Consider the following 20,210-nt stretch of genomic DNA (forward strand, 5'->3'; position numbering starts at 1 on the left):
AGTAAGAAGTAAGCATGTACATATGTATATAGATATTTATAAAAAGTATGTACCTAGATATAACTATCGAGTTACACTAGATCGCATTATTTTTCAATCCTTATTTACGTTCAACATTCTTACTAAATAGTAAATTTATATTCATATTACTTTGTTCATAAATTAAAATACTCGTAAACTTTTATGCGTATATGATAATTTATAAAATTATTAACAGATAGTAATAGGATAATGGAAAAGTAGTAGATTAGTAGATAATCTTTACAGTACAGTAGAGTAGTAGATATGTTATATATATCTAGTTTATGAAACATGACATCTGTATAAGATTATACTTAATATATATTAGTTAATGCTATATATAATAATGACATATGCACATACGTATTATTAGCTGATATTTTTTAATTATCCTTTTGAATAATCTTTTTTCGTAGTTTCATTTGGAATTTAATTAACTCGAATTAAGGTACATATATACCCTTAGATATGTACTGAGTCTCTAGATCATTTTAATGAGATTAAATAATTATACAGATAATTATTTAATGGTTAGACAGTAATTCTTTTTCAGTATGTATATTTGTTTTGTATTAAGAGTCATAATTTAAGAAAGAAAGAATTCAAAAAGTAGTTTTTAACTTCAGTTTAAATTTTAAGTGTACTTTATAATTATAAAATAATTTCCTATTGCAAATTCTTTTTTAGCTTTTCTCGAGTGACTGATCTTTAAATGTAAATACATACATATAATCCATGTGAAAATGTAATAAGTATACTCTAATGTAAATTTCTTATTGAAGCCTAGCATTTTTTACTAATGATATTTTTTTTGGAGACAATATAATTGGAAAAAATATTTGAACGCTTTTTAGATTATTAAAAATTATCCGAAATCATATAAACAATTTGTTAATATAATAATAGAACCTTTGTCCCAAACATTTTATTTTCCATTTTTTTGGATATTTTTATATTATAAGTCCCTTAATTTATCATACCAAACGAGCGCGCGCGCGCATGCGCATGTGTAATTTATGTTAACACTGAAATACAAATTATATATATATATATATATATATATATATATATGCGTGTGTGTGTATATATGTATTAATATTTATTTAATTTTGTATTTTAATAGCATGTTATAATTAAATATAATTCATAAATAACTGTTAATAAAGGAATGGAGGTATAGATATAAGTACAATATGTTTCCCTTATTAACATATTTATTGGTTTGTCGAGATATAAAAAATGATTTCATTAATATAATAATTACAAAATAAAGTTTATAATAAAGAACGACAGAAAAAGTATTATAACAGTGTTTAATTATTCGTATTAGTTGTCATGACAATAAAATGTATTAAATAAAATTTGATGTTTCAGTTTCGTCGTTCCGTCAGTTAGTCAGCTTAGTAGAGATTGTCAGCTGTTCGATATATGAAACATTGGTAGTATGAATCTGTACACTGCGTTGTATACATAGTCACTTGTAGGAATCGTCGACACCGAGTTCGACATCTGTTCACAAATCTTGTAGAAGCGTGCGCGTGCGTGTATTTGTATGAGCTACGTACAAGGAAAAAGAGAAACAGATAAAGAGAGGCAATAAAAATAAAGAGAGAAAAGGATATAAAAAGAAATTAAGAAAGAAGTGGATAAAGTGTTCTTACGCGGATCGTCCGTGCGATTTATGCAAAATCTCGTGCATAACGTGGATGTATTGACACAAGGATTAAAATACAGTATATCAGGACTAATGAACCTCGCAAATCAGACTACTGATCCTCAAAGTCGTGTTTTCTTTGTTAACTTCAATCAGGATTGCACGTAAGTGTCGCACCCTCGGTTGTGAAGTGAGGACATCGTCCTTTGTTCCCTAACCTTATTGTTATTTCGTTACGAAGTGAAATTTGTTTCTTTAAAAACAAAATTAAGTATATATCCTGTGTATTAATATGTCTTTGTTTCATCAATTACATAAAACATTCTGTACTTCGTGTATACCTACTGACGCGTACATATCTGGATTTCTTATAGTGTTTCTATTCGTCTGCGTTATTCATCTTCGTTTACTTATTATTGATGCGTATTATTGATGTAGTAGTCATTCATATCGATTACCTTACATATCACTGTTATAAAATGATTATGATCATAAAAATTTTTATATACCTAATGCCTTTTATCATTATCATGTTATTATCTTGGTTTCTCTGCCACTTTTAATTTGTCATCATTGTTTCAAGCTGCCTTGAAGAAAGAAGAATTATTTCCTTATTAATTAATCCGTTATTAATATATAATACTTTATATTTTACAATATCAGTATATTTGCAATAACTATTACTATACTAACTATTACTAATTGCTAATGCAATGTAATGTAATTTAAAAACTTGTTAATGTTTCAAAGCCCTGTATCTTATTGATAATAGTCATTCTATATAAAATTCATTTCAGATCTTTGGCAGTAGGATCAAAGGCAGGCTACAAACTTTTTTCTTTAAGCTCTGTTGACCATCTTGAGAAAATATATGAAAATGGTAACAAATTTTTATATATTTAAAAATAAACATTGAAATTGTTTGTATATATTAGTCATATATACATGCATAGACAAGTATTTTATATTTTTAGGAGCCTTTAATTTAGAAATTATATTTTTTTAATGTATATTCTGTTATCTTTAGTATCTTTTACCATATCTCTTTACTAGATCATCTTTTCAATTATGTATCATTATGTAAACTACAGATACCGAAGACATATACATTGTTGAACGACTATTCAGCAGCAGTCTTGTGGCGGTAGTTAGTTTAAGATCGCCTCGTAAACTCAAAGTTTGTCACTTCAGGAAGGGCACTGAAATATGCCATTATAGTTACTCTAATACTATTTTGGCTGTGAAATTGAATAGGGCAGTAAGTTTCATCATATTATAATAGCAGTTGTGAATGTATGATAGTATGATAATAGAAACTAGTTTATTTAAATTTTAATTTTAGTTCTTTTCATTGAAATAAATATTTTATGGATGAAATTAAGTTTGTGTATTATCTCAAAGCTATAAATATATAAAGCTATGAAATAACATTTATTAAACTATTTTTGTAGAAATTAGTTTTAATCTTTTTTTTATTTAATATGAAGGAGACTTGAACATAAGAAACATGAACATTCTTGGAACAACTGATTTAAATGAGACTTCTCCTAAATAATATTAGTTATAGATAGATCAGATGTATCAAATATTTCTATAAACAAGTTTCTGTTAATAAAACGATATACATCATATTATCATAATCTTGTTAAATATATAGGAATTTTAAAGTAATATAAATTTACAGAGATTAGTGGTATGTCTGGAAGAATCATTATATATTCATAACATAAGAGACATGAAAGTGTTACACACAATTCGTGATACTCCACCTAATTTAGCAGGTCTGTGTACACTATCAATAAATAGTGATAATTGCTATTTAGCTTATCCAGGTTCAAACACAATTGGTGAAGTTCAAATATTTGATGCAATTAATCTTGTAAGTATTATAAAAATCTTAACAAAGATGGGGATTACACATTTAAATGTACTTTTTATTTTTAGCAAGCTAAAACTATGATTCCTGCGCATGACAGCCCATTGGCAGCACTTGCATTTAGCCCTAATGGTACCAAAGTAGCTACTGCTTCCGAAAAGGGTACTGTAATTAGAGTTTTCCATGTAAGTTTAATTATTCATATGGCATTAATTATTTGATCAGTTCCTAAATTTAGATGCATTGCTGAAGGTTCTTTATATCTCTGAAGGTTCATGATGGTACAAAACTGTTTGAGTTTCGTCGTGGAGTTAAGCGATGCGTATCTATAAGCAGTCTTGCTTTTAGTGTGGACTCTATGTTTCTTTGTTGTTCAAGTAATACAGAAACAGTGCATATTTTCAAGTTGGAAGAACCGAAGGAAACGTATGTAATTTGTCATTATTTAACTTAATGCTACCATCAAATTTTCATTTTAACGATTCAAATTTTCTTTTACTATTATCAGATTGCGACAAACAACAGAAGAATCACAAACTTGGATGGGATACTTAACAAAGGCTGTATCTGCATCAGCTAATTATTTACCTTCACAAGTAACTGATGTTTTCAATCAAGGACGTGCCTTTGCTAGCGTCCATTTGCCATTTCAAGGATTAAAAAATGTTTGTGCCATCACAGTGTAAGTTTAATTAATAAATTACGTATGTAAACATATATACTTTTTCTAAAATGTATTTTATTATACAGCGTACATAAAGTACTTAGGTTGTTGGTGGCTAGTGCTGAGGGTTATTTGTATGTTTATAATTTGGACTCAACGGAAGGCGGAGATTGTACATTGCTTAAACAACATAGGTTTGTACTCTTACAATACAATATTTCTAATTTAATTCATATCTCATCAATAATTTTGATATTTAATTATTTTGTATTGTACATAACTTCTTGTGTATCATGCAGTGCAATTGCATTGCTTGTATTCTATAATCTGTCTGACTTAAATATATGCATGCTATTATTTTTTAACTATTGAAAATACGCACAAATTTTTCTAATTTACCATCTATCTAGTAGTTACAATTTTTTCTAGTATTTCCTTAAAAATCATTGTCTTATATATGATAATTTTCTCTAATAACTTAAATTTTTCTTACATCTACTCCCAGATCTTTCAAACTTTTCCTGAGTTTAACAAAATATATACTTTTTTTAAACAATTGAGTGTATTTACATGAAAATTAAATTTCTATAAATTATTTTAAATTAATTATTTAAAATTCTTTTATAGCATAAAATATATCTATATTTAATGTATGTTATAAGATTAGAATAACTATTCCTAAAATAAGTAAAGATATACTAAATAAATCAATCCATTGTGCTAAAAAACCTTATTGTAATAGACATAAAGTTATTACATTACAATGTACAATAAAATATTATTATTATATCATAAAATATCATTTAAATTTTCTAGTCATGTAAATAATGAGATATGAATAATAAATTACATTTATAGACTAGACGGTAAACGAGACGAAGCGGATTGTGCTAGTGCGTCTACAGCAGGATCTACAGAACCTCCTTCAGGAACTAATACTGCACGAATAGTACAAAATACAGGTATGGCAATATCATAAGTATTTAAACATATTAAAAATAATGTAGGTTTTACGATCGAGCGTGTTGACGATAAAGATATATCATTCATATGAAACTGACACATTAACATGACTATACTATAATATTATAAGATTCATTGAACTTTAATATTCGATTTAAATACTGATGAATTCTTATCTTGAAATCAAGAAATGCTTAAGAGTTTTTATTTTAAAATATTTACAGATTAAGTTTGGCTTGCCTTCTTTGTTTTTAAGACAAACGTACATGTATAGATACATTATAATTGCTGTAGAGGCAGTATTTACATGCACAAATTATAATTGTATATCATATTTTGTTAATGCATATGTGCATTTATTTGTACACAATGTGGTTCTTAGCTATATTTATGTTGTAATTAATATAACTGAAGTTTATTAAAGAAACTGTATATTTAAAGAAGTGAATATTATATTTATTTTTGACAATGTAGATTTTGACATATTGTAGCATTTTATATTATACAGAATGTAAGAAGTTGAAATAATTTTACCATATACAAAAAAAAATATTCAGTATTTAGTTCCACTTTTACAAATTAAATACTACATTGGATATAACATATTAAAATCAAATTATATTTTTGTATATGCAGAACTGTATATAAATGAATATTGTAAAACATGATAAATATTTTTTTATATTCAGAATCATGACAAATTTTATTTTTTTAAATATCAAGATTAATGAACAATACAATATGATTCACAATCATTATGGAGAAATTATGAAGAAATTCATTTTATAATACTTTAATGAGTTATTAATGGAGATTATATTTTAATAATATTTATTATTACTTAACGTAATTTACTAAAATACATACATAAAGATTAATGTTCTTAATAATAGATATGCATAGTGTGTATATCTATGCATGGGGTACATATTAATATAAATTTGTAAAGTAATTATAATTATCATAAAATTGGAAATACATATTTTATTAATGTTATTTTTACATCAGATACAAATTAAAAATAAATAAGTGTTTAATGTACATAAATACATTCTTTTTCAAAATAAATACAATAAAGAGCATAACTAAATTAATAACAGAATTGTTTATAAACAATTATTATTTAATATAAAATTACAAAATATATAATTGAATAGAGAAATTAATACCATTTTGATTAGTATACTACAAAGGAATAATTTTAATTATTTCAAATTTTTCATTTTATCGAATGATAAAATAAATATATGAAAACTCAGTTTTGTATTGAATAATATGCTTTTAAATTTGTAAGAGCATAATATTTTTGATAATGTGGAAAGAGTCTGTATATAGTACATATATACATATACTTTTAAATTAATCATTCAGTTCTATAATTATTAAGTTTTACTACATAAATTTAAAAATAATGATAAAATATATGAATTAGCTTTGTTAAATAACTTTCTTTTTATTACAAATTTACGATATTGTTAAATTTTGTATTGTTTCCTAGAGAATACTAAAAACAGTAACAAATGTTAAATATTAACAAATTATTCATCTTTCTGTTTATATTAATCTGGATGATTGGAATTTACATAATATAAATTACATTATGTTTACATAATATGTTTTTGGAGGTAATATTTGTAAATGTTTAATTAATAAGCTTTGTTTTGGAATGTTGCCATATATATATGTACATACATATCAGAGATGCACAAAATCAAAGATATTCTTAATTTTCAAGTTAAAAAAGTGATATAATAAAAATATATGATTCACATATACAATTGAATAATTGTTTAGTGTCTTAAAATTTTAGATTGTCTTGCTATGGAGACAAATGTATTTTTATAATGCTTTGTTTGCAAATAAAATTTTAAGTCTTCATTATTAATAAAAGTAATATATTAAGTTATCATAGTGAAATGAGATTACGCTAACTTTTGTATATACAAAATTAATTATATATTGCTCAATGTAAAACTGAGCTTTTCAATTCATGTTATTTATTTATAGATGTATATAGGACAAAAGTTTGAAACATTAAAAAATACAATTTTAACAATTAAGATTTAAGCAATTACAATTGTTATTAGTTTAATTATGCTTCCTTATTGTATGTAATTTAGTTAGTTCTAGGACGTTGTTTTAGGTAATTTGAATTATGACATATTATAATCGTTAAAATATTATTAAGAAATATATCTATCAAATGATTAATTGCAATTTTAGAAATATTGAGAACAATATGTCCTAACTCCTTTTAAATAAGATACTCATACAATGCTTTTAGGAAAAATGATGTTCTTAATTGCGTAATAAAATTAAATTATTCTTTTGTTTTATTATTTATTATAAATACTACTTATCTAATCTCTTGTGCTGACACTATTTATCATTTTTTATTATTTACTTTATATTTTCTCTTTCCTTGCTTCTAACCCCTTTTAAGTAAATAAGTAATTTCTTTAGGGGCTAAAGGGGGGCCCCAACAATTGACTTTACTTGATGTAATTTTTTTCTTTTTATTATCCACTGAAGCCTGCATAAATAGCTACGCGGGTGTGTTGCGCGGCCGCTCGCCAGACTCCATGTCAGGTACTGGTATATTCTCTATTCTGTCCCTCGCTTTTTTTCACTCTCATTCTCCATATACATTCTACTTAAAAATTCTTTTACTGTGGTTTTTCTGCTATAATTAATACTTTATCCTACATATTTTTTTGTATATGCAGTGAGGAAAAGAATGAGAGTAACATTGAGTAATTCTTACATGGTTTGGGTGCTACATATTTTAAATGTGTATTTACTAAAATTTAATAATCATAGTTTAAATATACTTATAACAATAAACACAATATTACGCTATTAAAGAGCAACTACTTACAAGCAATAATTAATATGCACTTGGGTATGTGTAGAATACTAAATTTTATTTTTCTGTAACTAAAACAAAATAAAAATCTGCATATCCGAATTTCATGTTTACTATTATAATTTAATTCGATAATGAACTTCTCTTGATTATTAAAATACTTTGAATCATAATAATATAGTCAAGATATTTAAACATTCGAAATTAATAACCAAGAAAAAATAAATTTGCAAGTAATTACTTTATATTATAAGAAAGTAAAATACGCATTAAGATATTTTAAATGTATGAACGTATATTATTTTTAAAATATACAAGGTGTCCCACTCAACTCTGCCATCCTTAATTACTTTCTTATTTGTTGTGAAACAAATAAATGTTTGGAAAGGAACATTATTGTATTCTAGAATGGAAATTAAGCTCTGAGAGTGAAAATCATCTCAAGTCATATTTTACTAATAGTAACGTTTTTCTTTTTTAAACGGAATGGCTTATTTTTTTGTTTATTATTAAAAAGTTGAGATTAAAATGCATCACATATCATGATCTTGAAATAACCTGGGCAGAAAATTTTCTAAGTAGATAATTGAGGTGGAAGCTCAAATGAATTACAGAAACAAAATGAACAGTTTAATCGCATTCTTTATTATTTTAATGTGCTAAAGCGCATGATCAATGATATTGTATATAGTAATGTTCAGGTTTCTGAGGTGAAAGTGCGTATTTCCAACATCATATGTGTAAGCATATCTCTGGATACAGTAAAAAGAGTTGGGCCTGCATTAGTTCTACATCTAAATAAATATATTGAGTTTGAAAAAAGAATAAATAATACGACTAAAATGCTTATATTTTGCTTCTGTAATTCATTATCCATGAGCTTTCACCTCAATTATTTAAGTAGGGAATCTTCGGGTCATTTGAAGGTCATAGTATGGGATATGCTTGGATGCATTTTGATCTCATCTTTTTAATGATAAACAAAAAACAAGTTCTTTCGTAAACAAAAACATTATTAGTAAAATCTCAAAAGATGTGATTTGCAGATGATTTTCACGCTCATAGCCTAATTTCTCTTTTAAAATACAATAATTTTCTGTTGAAACATTTTTTTGTTGGATGACAAATAAGAAAATAATTAAGGTGGAGTTAGGTGAGGCATCCTGATATAAACTATATTTCAATGAATGAAATGTGTATATGCATATATAAGTTAAATTTTGTTTTATTAGAAATAAAATTATTAATTACATTTCTAATTATATTTGTATCACAATATTAGGAAATAATATAAATAAGTAAAATATTAATAATTTTGAAGAACAGATAAATTTCTCTGATTTATTGTGGAAGATATTTCTTGTAAATTAATGTTAATGAGTCTTTTAATTATTAACATTCATTAACAAATGTTGCAACCACATTTCAAAAAATAATAAAAACAATGATAATTGAAATATTTTTCCGTTATATTTAGTTTTCTGTTGATAAATATTGAAAATTTTTTGATGAAATCTGATATGAAAAATATGTCATGTATCATTGAATTCCAATTTCATACATCTTTATCGTTACATCCGCTTAAAATGGTTGTTAATTTGAATATTTATGATCGAAATAAATAAATGGATTTTTATAGAGTCAGAAAAGTATCACGAGATGATAGCAGCAACTGAGAGTCCACCAGGCTTTTCGGGTTCCTTCCGTTTGAAAGATGATGCTGAATTTCCACCTGTTACGCAAAGGACGGATTGAGTGTAATAATTGAGGCATATCAAAAATTAAGAGGATGAATTATATCTAACAGTGATTAAAATTAGAACACTGAATACAGGTTAACTATGAATCTACAATCATAGCTAATGTTGCAAATTCAGGAAAGCAACAAATTCTTTTTTAATGCAAATATTATAAGGAAACAGTGATGAATTTGTATAAGTTATATAAATACTAAAGCTATCATATACCTAGATATTCATATCGTATCAAAAGTTAATAACTTGAAAGAATTCTTATGATACTTTTAGTTTCAGTTTTTCAAGTCAGTATTTTATATTAGAATCTTATTATCATCAAAGAGCATGCAGTTGATTTTAGAAAGTTTAGTAATTTAATGATGGTTACTGCAATGCTTAAAAGAAAATAAATTGAAAAAATTCAAGGTGTAATATGCTTGAAAATATTTAGCAAAAGTGTTTAACATAAAATTATGTGAAACAATGTAGACATTTAAGTATTTTTAATATGAATTATTAAAACAATGTTTATAACAAGATACTACATACATTAGACATGCAAAACCATTTTTTTGAGTACATAATATTCTTATTGAATGTTTTGTACTTATTTTTATTGAATTACTGTATTTTGTAATTATATATTGTCATATTCTGTGTGTTCAGTGACTAATAAAACAACCTCTTATTCTTTTAAGAAATATTATAAATTGACGTTTTGGGGAAAGTATAATACTTACATGTTTTTAACAAACTTGTCCATGAATATTTTTCAAAAATGGAATATTCTGAAAATACTTGTGATAACATATTTCATATTTTCTTTATATATGAAATACTTCATATAATGCGAATGTGAAAAATAGATTTATATAAACAGTTATATATAAAATGAAATGAATTTCATTATATTTGAATTTTTATTCAAGTTAAAATTATTTTGAACATAAAATATTTACAATGCGTATGAAAACATCTTTTAAGAAATATTATAATTAAATATCATTTATTAAACCAAGACATTGAAAAAATTTTATCTTCTTTTCAATTATCGTACTTTATTCAGTGTATAATAATGCAATTGTTATATATTTAGTATGTTTTCAATAGTCTCGTTTATCAAAAAATTGAATGGATTCCATTATTTTTCATGTTTTTCTTAAAGTAAAATATCTAATTGAAAATATTGTATCAGTTTGTTTAAATATTGATTATGTGGTTTGTAATTTTTCTATATATAGTATCAATCAACTTTTAAATTTATTATAACCTTATATGTATTATGCAAAATGAAAGATTGTGGCATTTCTGAAGGTATATTATAAATTCCAAGTAGTTTTCCTATATTGTGTTAGTTTTATGACGTTTTTTTTGTTATATTATCAATTCCACTTATATATTTCCGCACTTTGCTTGCTCTCTTTATATTTATTCTAAACTTGATATTTGTCTTTACTTTTAAATGTTTAAAATAATAGAATAAAGCAAAATTCAGGATGTTATATTTACATATTTGTAATTAAAAATTTTTATATGATACAGATCTTGTGTTGTCTGTTATCCTTGTTATTTCATTTATTTTCAGTATGAACTGTTTTAATTCGTTTGATACATTCACATTTCAAGTCTAAAATAATATTATATACTGTTTCTATGACTTTACATGTTTGTTTATAATTTTGAAAATACATAAGCAATAAAATTTTGTTCTCATTTTATAATATATGCTTTAATTTAAGGACGCAGACAACATCGTTATTTAAAACAGTAATATTATTTTAAAAAATATGATCTATGATCTATGTAATTATTACTTCAAATACTGTAGACCCATAATGTCTTTCGGTGCTTTTGTATGAACGTAATGTCTTGTTTAGTAAATAATTTAACTTTTATAAAAATAAGTAATGTTAAAAACAAGTGTACATACGCATATATAATAAATTTTTAAGTACTGACATTGCATATAAAACTTCTTACGAATATATGTAATTATAATGATGCATTGTTTTTAATTATGAAAACATTCAATCTTCCTAAATTTTGTGCGTTATAAAACAATTATATTATTGAACATAATAATAAACTTTTATACAATAAACTATTATTCTATTATAATATTCTTTATTCATTTTACATAATATATTTAATGCAACTTTAATGCTTTGTAAAGATGTATTGTAATGATTCTATTAGAAATATTAAGAGGTTGGGAAATTTTATAACAATAATATATAGATATACTTTTAGAGAATGAAAATAAAAAATGTTAAATGAAATAAAAAAGTATGTAAAGCGTGAATTAATCTAACTTGCAAATATCTAATGTAATGCAAGATATAATAATATACTATTTAAAAAGTGGTTTAATTTTTGCTTTTTCTTCTTTTCAATGTGCATACAAATATTTTAATAAATATTCATAAAAAATGTGTACCCACAAATTTAAGTTAATTAGAGTTTAAAATGTAGCATTTTGTAATAACTTGTGATAAAATTTGTAAGTGCTGCATAAATAAATAATAAATAATTTGAACTATCAATAGTTTCAGAATTATATATGTAAAAATAAATAATATACTTGCAAATACGTAATGTAAAGGTAAGTAATGTATATCAGAAAATTTTAATTGCTTAATTAAAGAACTTCAACTTTTATAAAGTTATGAGAACTATGATAAAAATGAATGAATATATATATATATATATGAATATATGAATAATGAAGTTAACACTTTATTCTAAAATGAAAGGTTTTAAGAGATTCTTTGGTAATTTGTAAATAAATTTACTACTACAAGCAGACTGTAAATTCACCAATACACATCACCAGTTCCAACAATTTCACTGACATTGCTTAAACTCTCACATTACTGTAATCTCAGAGTGTGAACAATGAAATGTAATTAAATACAGCGACAACGTAGCAAAAGAGTCTATCTCTAAGTCAAGTTGAAAAAATATATAACACTGTTATAGAATCAGAATTATGTTTTTATGTGAATAACCCAAATATAAAATTACATAGAAAAACTTATGAACAACGGAAAATTCGTATATTTCTATGCAATATATATACAAAATAACGTATGAGATTAGGGTAGTTTATATACGTATAAAGTAATAATCAACGAATTACATTTCTATATATAATATGTATATATCTATACATATAAAATGAAATTAAATTTATATTATCTTAGTAGTACAATATAATTTTCGCAATTTTATATTTTTTCTTGTGTAATTTAAATATAAAAAAATGTTCTTTTATTACACTTATATCGTTAGTTTAGCTTAATTAAAATTTACCCTAATTACATACGTAAAATTGCATATACTAACACAGAATAATTGGTATTGAATTAGATTCATGTATTTTTGTAGTATCAATTTCTTAGAATTACTTTTCTGTAAAATTTGTGTTTATAAACACAAAGTATTTTCTGCAGAATAGACAGGCCCTTTTGTCGCATGCTCACTGTAATGAGGTACACAGACATGAAGACTTAGCTGTAAAGATCATCATCTCCATCATCTTGGAAGGTTTGATCACCCTGTGTTGTATCTTGAGTACCGCTTGCTCCGCTTTGCGGAAATCTACAAAGATTTAAAATTTACTTTAGAGCAAATACAATCTAACATATTAGATAGAATATGTAATTACAGGCATACGCTTTGTCATTGTTTTCATACATTAATTTAAAAAATATTTGAACGATTTATGTATTTTACCTAAAATTACTTCCAAATCCACGAGACTGTTGAAGCGTCTGCGCAAACATTTCATATTTTCTAATATCGTTATCAGATACAGAACGTCGTGCAAATCTCATTGCTTCTTCGAAATGAGCTCTAGTTATCTCTGGTACAGGATCATCTTCATCCATCTATAATATCATATATAAAATTATCAATAACAAGTATGAAACTGATTAAAATGTGTAATAATATATAATATAATAATATAAATTATATATGTAACATTAAAACATTTAGATACTCACGTCCATAGATGCTGATGGATTACTAGCACGTTCTTTTTCTCTTCGAATCTCAGTTTCAATGCTTTGTCTAATAGCAAGTTTGCATGCACGTTGACAAATTTCTGTTATATCAGCACCCGAAAAACCATGTGTTACTTTAGCTATGTAGCTCAAATCTACATCCTATAACACAAATATTAATGATATGATTAGGCAACTAGGACGCATTGAAGCAAAATGTAGAATATTACTAGAGATACAAATGTATTTAATTTTCTCTACCTTCGCTACAGGTGATTTTCGAAGGTTAGCTCTAAAAATCGCTTCTCGAGACTTTTCATCTGGTAATGGTATATAAATCAGCTGATCTAATCTGCCAGGTCGTAGAATAGCGGGATCAATAATATCAGGACGATTAGTAGCTCCTATGATAAATACATTTTTCTTTGCGCCCATACCATCCATTTCTGTCAAAATTTGATTTATCACGCGGTCTGCTGCTCCACCAGCATCCCCCAGTGTACCACCACGAGATTTGGCGATAGAATCGAGTTCATCAAAGAATAATACACAAGGAGCTGCGGCTCTTGCCTATAAATATGATTATAATAAATAAAATAATTGTGTTTTATGTTTTTGAATTTAAATTACTTACTTTATCAAAAACATCTCTGACATTCGCCTCAGATTCACCAAACCACATTGTTAATAATTCTGGACCCTTTACAGAAATAAAATTTGCTTGACATTCATTAGCTATTGCTTTAGCCAGTAATGTTTTACCACAACCAGGGGGTCCATAAAATAATACACCTCTGGATGGTTGCATACCAAATTTTAAGAATTTATCTGGATGTTCAACTGGATACTAGATAACAAAGGAAACATACTTTAATCTCATAATTTTATTGTATAGCTATAATATTTATTTAGTATTTAGTCTAGTTTATTATTTATAGTAGTTTACTTAGCAATTTTCTTACCTGTACCAACTCCTGTAATTCCATTTTAACATTTTGTAAACCTCCAATATCATCCCATGTCACAGTTGGAACTTCTACAATAGTTTCTCGCAAAGCGCTTGGACTACTCTTAGTCATAGCATACTAAAGTAAAAATATAAAATTATTTATAATATTGTAAATTATAACATTGTTTATATTGTACAATACGTTTATAAATTTAATTTAATTTCTCAGACACGACAATATTTACAGTATTTATGAATGTCTTTCAATTTCAATGTCATTACAGTGCAGTCGTCACTATTTGAATATCACTATTAATTTCAAATTAATTTTCGAAAACTTAACAATATTATAGTTGCTAAGACTAAACTAATCATTGAAATAAGAAAACGAATTTGGATAGCTTTATTGTTAAGATCAAATAAACAGAAGAACTTTTCAAAACTAACGACTAAACTGCAGATCTTTATACATTTATGGGAAATTTAAAAATGTAAAAATGCACATATCTTGTATAATGTGCAAAAAAAATAAAATATCCAAAGTATAATATTTTGCACAATATTTAGTAGATAAAACAATCTTTTATTTAGGTTCCATTTTTTAAATTACGTCTATGGAAATATAAATGTGCATAAATATCTACAATTTACTGATAACTATGTAGCAATAACAGGAAGTCTGGAGAAAACATATGACTGGAGAAATAGTTCAGCAAGATCCCTTTTGCATATCCTTATGGTTATAAATAAAACTAATAATAATACATAGAAAATAAGAAGATTTATAGTAAATTTCAGAGTAAATTCATAGTAAACATACTGATATACGTATAGTCAATCATATACTGATTGGATCGAAAAAGTTTCATGCATGAGGTAATTACCTTGAAATTATCCATAGTAACGGCAAGAGAAGATAAAACTTCAGCATCTATATGTTCTTCTTCCAAGTCAATGAGATCCATTTTCTCACGGATTTGTTGTAATGCTGCCTCAGAGCATAACGAAGCCAAATCAGCTCCTACATGCCCATGTGTTTCCGCTGCAATCTAAACGATTGCATTAATTCAGTAAATACTATTAAAATAAACAATTTAATAACTTCAAACTTAATTATATAAACCTCTTCTAATTCAACATCATCTGCAAGTTTCATGTTTTTCGTATGAATTCGTAAAATTTCTAAACGACCAGTAGCATCAGGTATTCCAATATCAATTTCTTTATCAAAACGACCAAAACGCCGCAATGCAGGATCAATGCTGTTAGGTCGATTAGTAGCAGCCATTACAATAACATGGGAACTTTGTTTCATGCCATCCATTAAAGTCAACAACTGAGACACTATACGTCTTTCTACTTCTCCATGAGTCTAGATGGAAAATAACATGTAAATCATACATTCAATTTGTAAGTGTATAAAATAAGATGAATAATAAAAACCTTTTCCCTTTTTGGAGCAATGGCATCAAGTTCATCAATGAAAATTATAGCTGGTGAATTTTTTTCAGCCTCTTCAAATGCTTTTCTTAAATTACTTTCTGACTCTCCCGCAAGTTTACTCATAATCTCAGGACCTTTCAACATATCAAATTGAGTAACATTCTAAAATAAAAAAATATTATACTATATTTAAAGACTAACATACCATTGATAAGAAAGAAAAATGCTCCTGTTTCATTTGCAACAGCTCGAGCAATAAGGGTCTTTCCTGTGCCTGGCGGGCCATATAAAAGAATACCACGAGGTGGTTTAACGCCAATAACTTTAAACAAAGATGGATGCCTTAAAGGTAATTCTACCATTTCTTTAATTTGAGCTAATTGTTTGCGAACACCACCAATATCATCGTAACCTACAGCATTTAAAGCCTCTTCTTCCTCCTACAATGTTTTTACATATTTATATTACGATATAAAGAAATAAATACTTGTTGAAAGATTATACTGAACTGACCTCCCTCTTAATAGCATCACCTTCACAATGAATAATTGTATCAGGAGCTACAATACAAAATGGCCCAGGATCTGTTTCTACTACTTTAAATTCTACAACACGCATACCACCACGTACAATAAAATTATCATCTTTATGAACAGGACGATAAGCTTCTAAGAAGTATGGTTTTAAATATACTTCAAATAAGTTTCTATAACAAAAAAGTAAGTTACTTTATAATTAAACTTTATGTATATCTAAAAAGAAGTAATGATTAATTAAAATATAATATTAAATTACCAATAATGTGAATTTCCTTTTTACTTTTTTATGTACACAGAACACATTACACTCTATTTACACATCTATTAGAAAGTCTAAATATAAATATATTTTTTAACCCCTTCAAATACATATATATATATAAAAATATACATATGGTCTTTAGAACATAAGGTAATTTGTATTGATATTTACATTATACATTAAAACAGGGTGTTTGCATACATATATAATTAATATCGTTTTGTATTAATTAAAATCATTTTACTTTATTCACAAATGCTCCCAGTTTTAAAGTTGTTATTGTGTAAGGGAATTACCTAAATATATCAACCACCTTTGTTATGTGTTCTGTGTTATACTTGATTTATATGAATTTGAAATAACAATACATTTTTCACAAAAAATATTAACATAATAAGTATTAAATATGAAGTATTTAACGAACTGAAAGCATAAATATATAAAAGGTTGGTAATGATATGATTACATTATATATTGGTATAGACAACTATCTTAATATTGCATATTGTAATGGTGTACCTTCTATAAACTGAACATTATATTATATTTTTTATATCACATATTTTCAAACATATCTGTTGTAATAAATATATATTAAATATATACTTTTTATCATAATATTAAATTTTTAACTATATTAAAAACTAATTTTTTAAATTAATTGAGGAAAATAAGTGAAAGTAAGTAGCCATATTTTGCCTAACTTTAATATAATTTTACTTCAATTTATAAAATTTATTGTTTTGATTAACATGCAATGCCAAAATACTAGAATATATGCACCTCTGCTTTCAGGTTAAACTAAAAAAAGTATTGATTTCATTTCATTTGTTACTTTATATGTAATTATTTTATGTATCTTAAATATTAGTTGGAAAGATGTAAAATATACCTAATGTTATTTTGACTAGAGCAATTATTACATTAGGTACATTTTGTATCTTTATATATGTAAAACAAAAAGACAATAATAACGAGTAAATAATAAAATAATTTTGAATATCAAAATTACATGTCATTTAAAATTAACTCATTATTTAAAAATATGATATAGTTAAAATTAAAATTAAAATATGAAAAATATATTTTTCATTTTTGTAAAAAAGCTATTGATTACCCTGTAAGACCAGTTACTGTATCATCCATTGGTAGTACGTGAATGCGTTTTCCATATTTAACTTCTGGACATGCTTGTACAGAAACAACATCACTTAAACGTACACGCAAATTATTTCTTATAACACGGTTCATGCGAATTTTTTCATCAGGGCATGTATCGTCAGAAAGAACAATGCACACAGTTTCTTTGCGTCTTTTTCCTTTCAACAATACTGTATCTCCTCGGAAAAGTTGCAATTCATCCATTTTTGCTTGAGAAAGAGCTACTACAGAATTGTCATCTGCAATAGCTTCATCCACTAATAATCTATTTGGTTTGTCCTTCTTTCGAAGAATTGCTGTCGCCAAATCTTCACTGTTATAACACAAGGCATTTGATTAATTTCAACAAAGAGATATGAATCATTAAATAAAATATATATAATGCTGATAAATAAAAAATAATTTTAATTTATGACTAAACTATTTTAGTTTTTATCTACCAATTTAATCTATTAAAGTTAATGTCTTTATGTCATTTATATAATGCCTACATAACCACTTAAGTTGTACTATAAACATAATAATCTTAATGTCTCATTTATTTTTGTTACTAACAAGCATAACTTTCTTAACACATAATATGTTTCCTTATGATATATATTTTATTTATTACTATTTTATGATAACATATAATATATATGATATATATATATTTATATATTACATATTTAATGAATTATCATTATATATGAATAATTAAGAAATTAATTTCGATATTATAATCTATTTACATTAAACTATGTATTTTTATCATAAATATATAAATATATATGCATTATGATTAATATTGTTATACTTCAAAAATACTTTTGTACTCTATAAAATTTAATAATAATAATTTAACATGTTTTTCCCTTAATTTTAATTTTTGATAAAAAATATAGGCATCTTCAAACTTTTGTTTTTATACATAGAATAAATAATAGACATTTTACATATACAAGATATTCGTTAAACCTATAAAAAATAATTTGTAAAATTTTTCATTTATAGTGTGAATAAGATCGTATATGATAATCATATAAAATGTAATTAAAAAATTAATGTATTTAGTTTTTAAAACTGAACATATGATGTTTACGCAGTTTTGTGTTATACTTATCTCTTGAAACTAAATAGAAGTAAAATTATATAGCTTTTATTTTTACTAAAAATTCTTTATAAGATCAAAAAATATCATAGTAAGAAATAAATATCAGTATCAGCAAAATTCCTTTGTCATGTTCGGTATAGTATTCGGCCATGAACAGTCGGCACACAGAAAATGATAAGCGCGATTTTTGTCATTACAGGTTGTTGCCATAAGAAAAATTGCAGTTTATACTGAATGATTAATTTTTATAGAAGAAAATTTAATAGATATCATTTATTTTCATAAGAATCTATAAAAAGACGCGTTGCGTCGACATGATGACAACGTAAAATTGGAAGCATGGATACAATTTATTTGTATACTTTATGTTTGAACATTGAAGTATTAAAATTATATCATTACAAATATTATATTATTAAAGAGTTTTTTTTTTGTTAAAATGTCTTACCTTTTTGGTTCGCCCATTATTCTGTTGATTTCAACGCAAAAGAAAATGCACACGTAATGAGAACTTGATATCGTACACGTACAAGTCAGCTACACCTATAGCCGATCCAATGAACATTCTCATTTGAACTTTCATGGCTTGCATTGGACTCCCCTATTGTTGAATCAAAAGCTGAAGGCAAATTTACAATAGACAAATAGATTTGCCATTTTAAAATATCTTATTGGCTACGGAGTCTTTAAACTATCGTTACTTATCGTAATTTTCAGTTCTTAATTTTGATTATTTAATTAATTATATTTTACTACAGACATTCTAAGAAATTTTAATATACATCACTATTCAATTTCAGATACGCAAAATATATATTAGTATAAACAAATTATTGAGCACTGTTACTTTCGTCAATTTAATACGTAAAATTTTGTACTTTATAGCATCCTATAAATATTTTTCATTTTTTTTCTAAATTTCTGAATATATAAGTATTACTAGATATTTATTAACTCAAGTTATAGTTTGAAGTAC

General features: G+C 25.3%; 2 protein-coding genes across 5 annotated transcripts; one reads left to right on the forward strand and one right to left on the reverse strand.

Annotated features, from left to right (window-relative positions):
• Positions 1-1,432: 1,432 nt before the first annotated feature.
• On the forward strand, positions 1,433-10,481 carry LOC117239276 (WD repeat domain phosphoinositide-interacting protein 2). Of its 4 annotated transcripts, none has more exons than XM_033504741.1 (11): positions 1,433-1,839; positions 2,473-2,555; positions 2,767-2,933; positions 3,360-3,554; positions 3,620-3,736; positions 3,823-3,977; positions 4,060-4,233; positions 4,302-4,409; positions 5,074-5,177; positions 7,711-7,767; positions 9,684-10,481. In XM_033504741.1, the coding sequence occupies exons 1-11, from the start codon at positions 1,703-1,705 to the stop codon at positions 9,797-9,799; spliced, it is 1,413 nt and encodes a 470-aa protein (XP_033360632.1). In that variant the 5' UTR covers positions 1,433-1,702; the 3' UTR covers positions 9,800-10,481. The 4 variants fall into 4 exon arrangements, with proteins under 4 accessions (XP_033360632.1, XP_033360635.1, XP_033360633.1 ...); XM_033504743.1 differs by lacking the exon at positions 1,433-1,839 and adding an exon at positions 1,867-2,026; XM_033504744.1 differs by lacking the exons at positions 7,711-7,767; positions 9,684-10,481 and adding an exon at positions 5,403-5,618 and having other exon boundaries at positions 1,434-1,839.
• Positions 10,482-13,138: 2,657 nt separating this feature from the next.
• LOC117239275 (transitional endoplasmic reticulum ATPase TER94) lies at positions 13,139-19,828 on the reverse strand. Its single transcript, XM_033504740.1, has 13 exons — positions 19,683-19,828; positions 18,098-18,454; positions 16,693-16,885; positions 16,385-16,619; positions 16,180-16,313; positions 15,860-16,108; positions 15,621-15,785; positions 14,750-14,872; positions 14,422-14,634; positions 14,049-14,357; positions 13,788-13,949; positions 13,516-13,670; positions 13,139-13,380 (listed from the first exon to the last, which is right to left on the reverse strand). The coding sequence occupies exons 1-13, from the start codon at positions 19,697-19,699 to the stop codon at positions 13,290-13,292; spliced, it is 2,403 nt and encodes an 800-aa protein (XP_033360631.1). The 5' UTR covers positions 19,700-19,828; the 3' UTR covers positions 13,139-13,289.
• Positions 19,829-20,210: the final 382 nt, after the last annotated feature.

The sequence above is a fragment of the Bombus vosnesenskii genome, unplaced genomic scaffold (genome assembly GCF_011952255.1).
Source record: "Bombus vosnesenskii isolate JDL3184/JDL3185 unplaced genomic scaffold, Bvos_JDL3184-5_v1.1 scf7180000013913, whole genome shotgun sequence".
NCBI lineage: Eukaryota > Metazoa > Arthropoda > Insecta > Hymenoptera > Apidae > Bombus > Bombus vosnesenskii.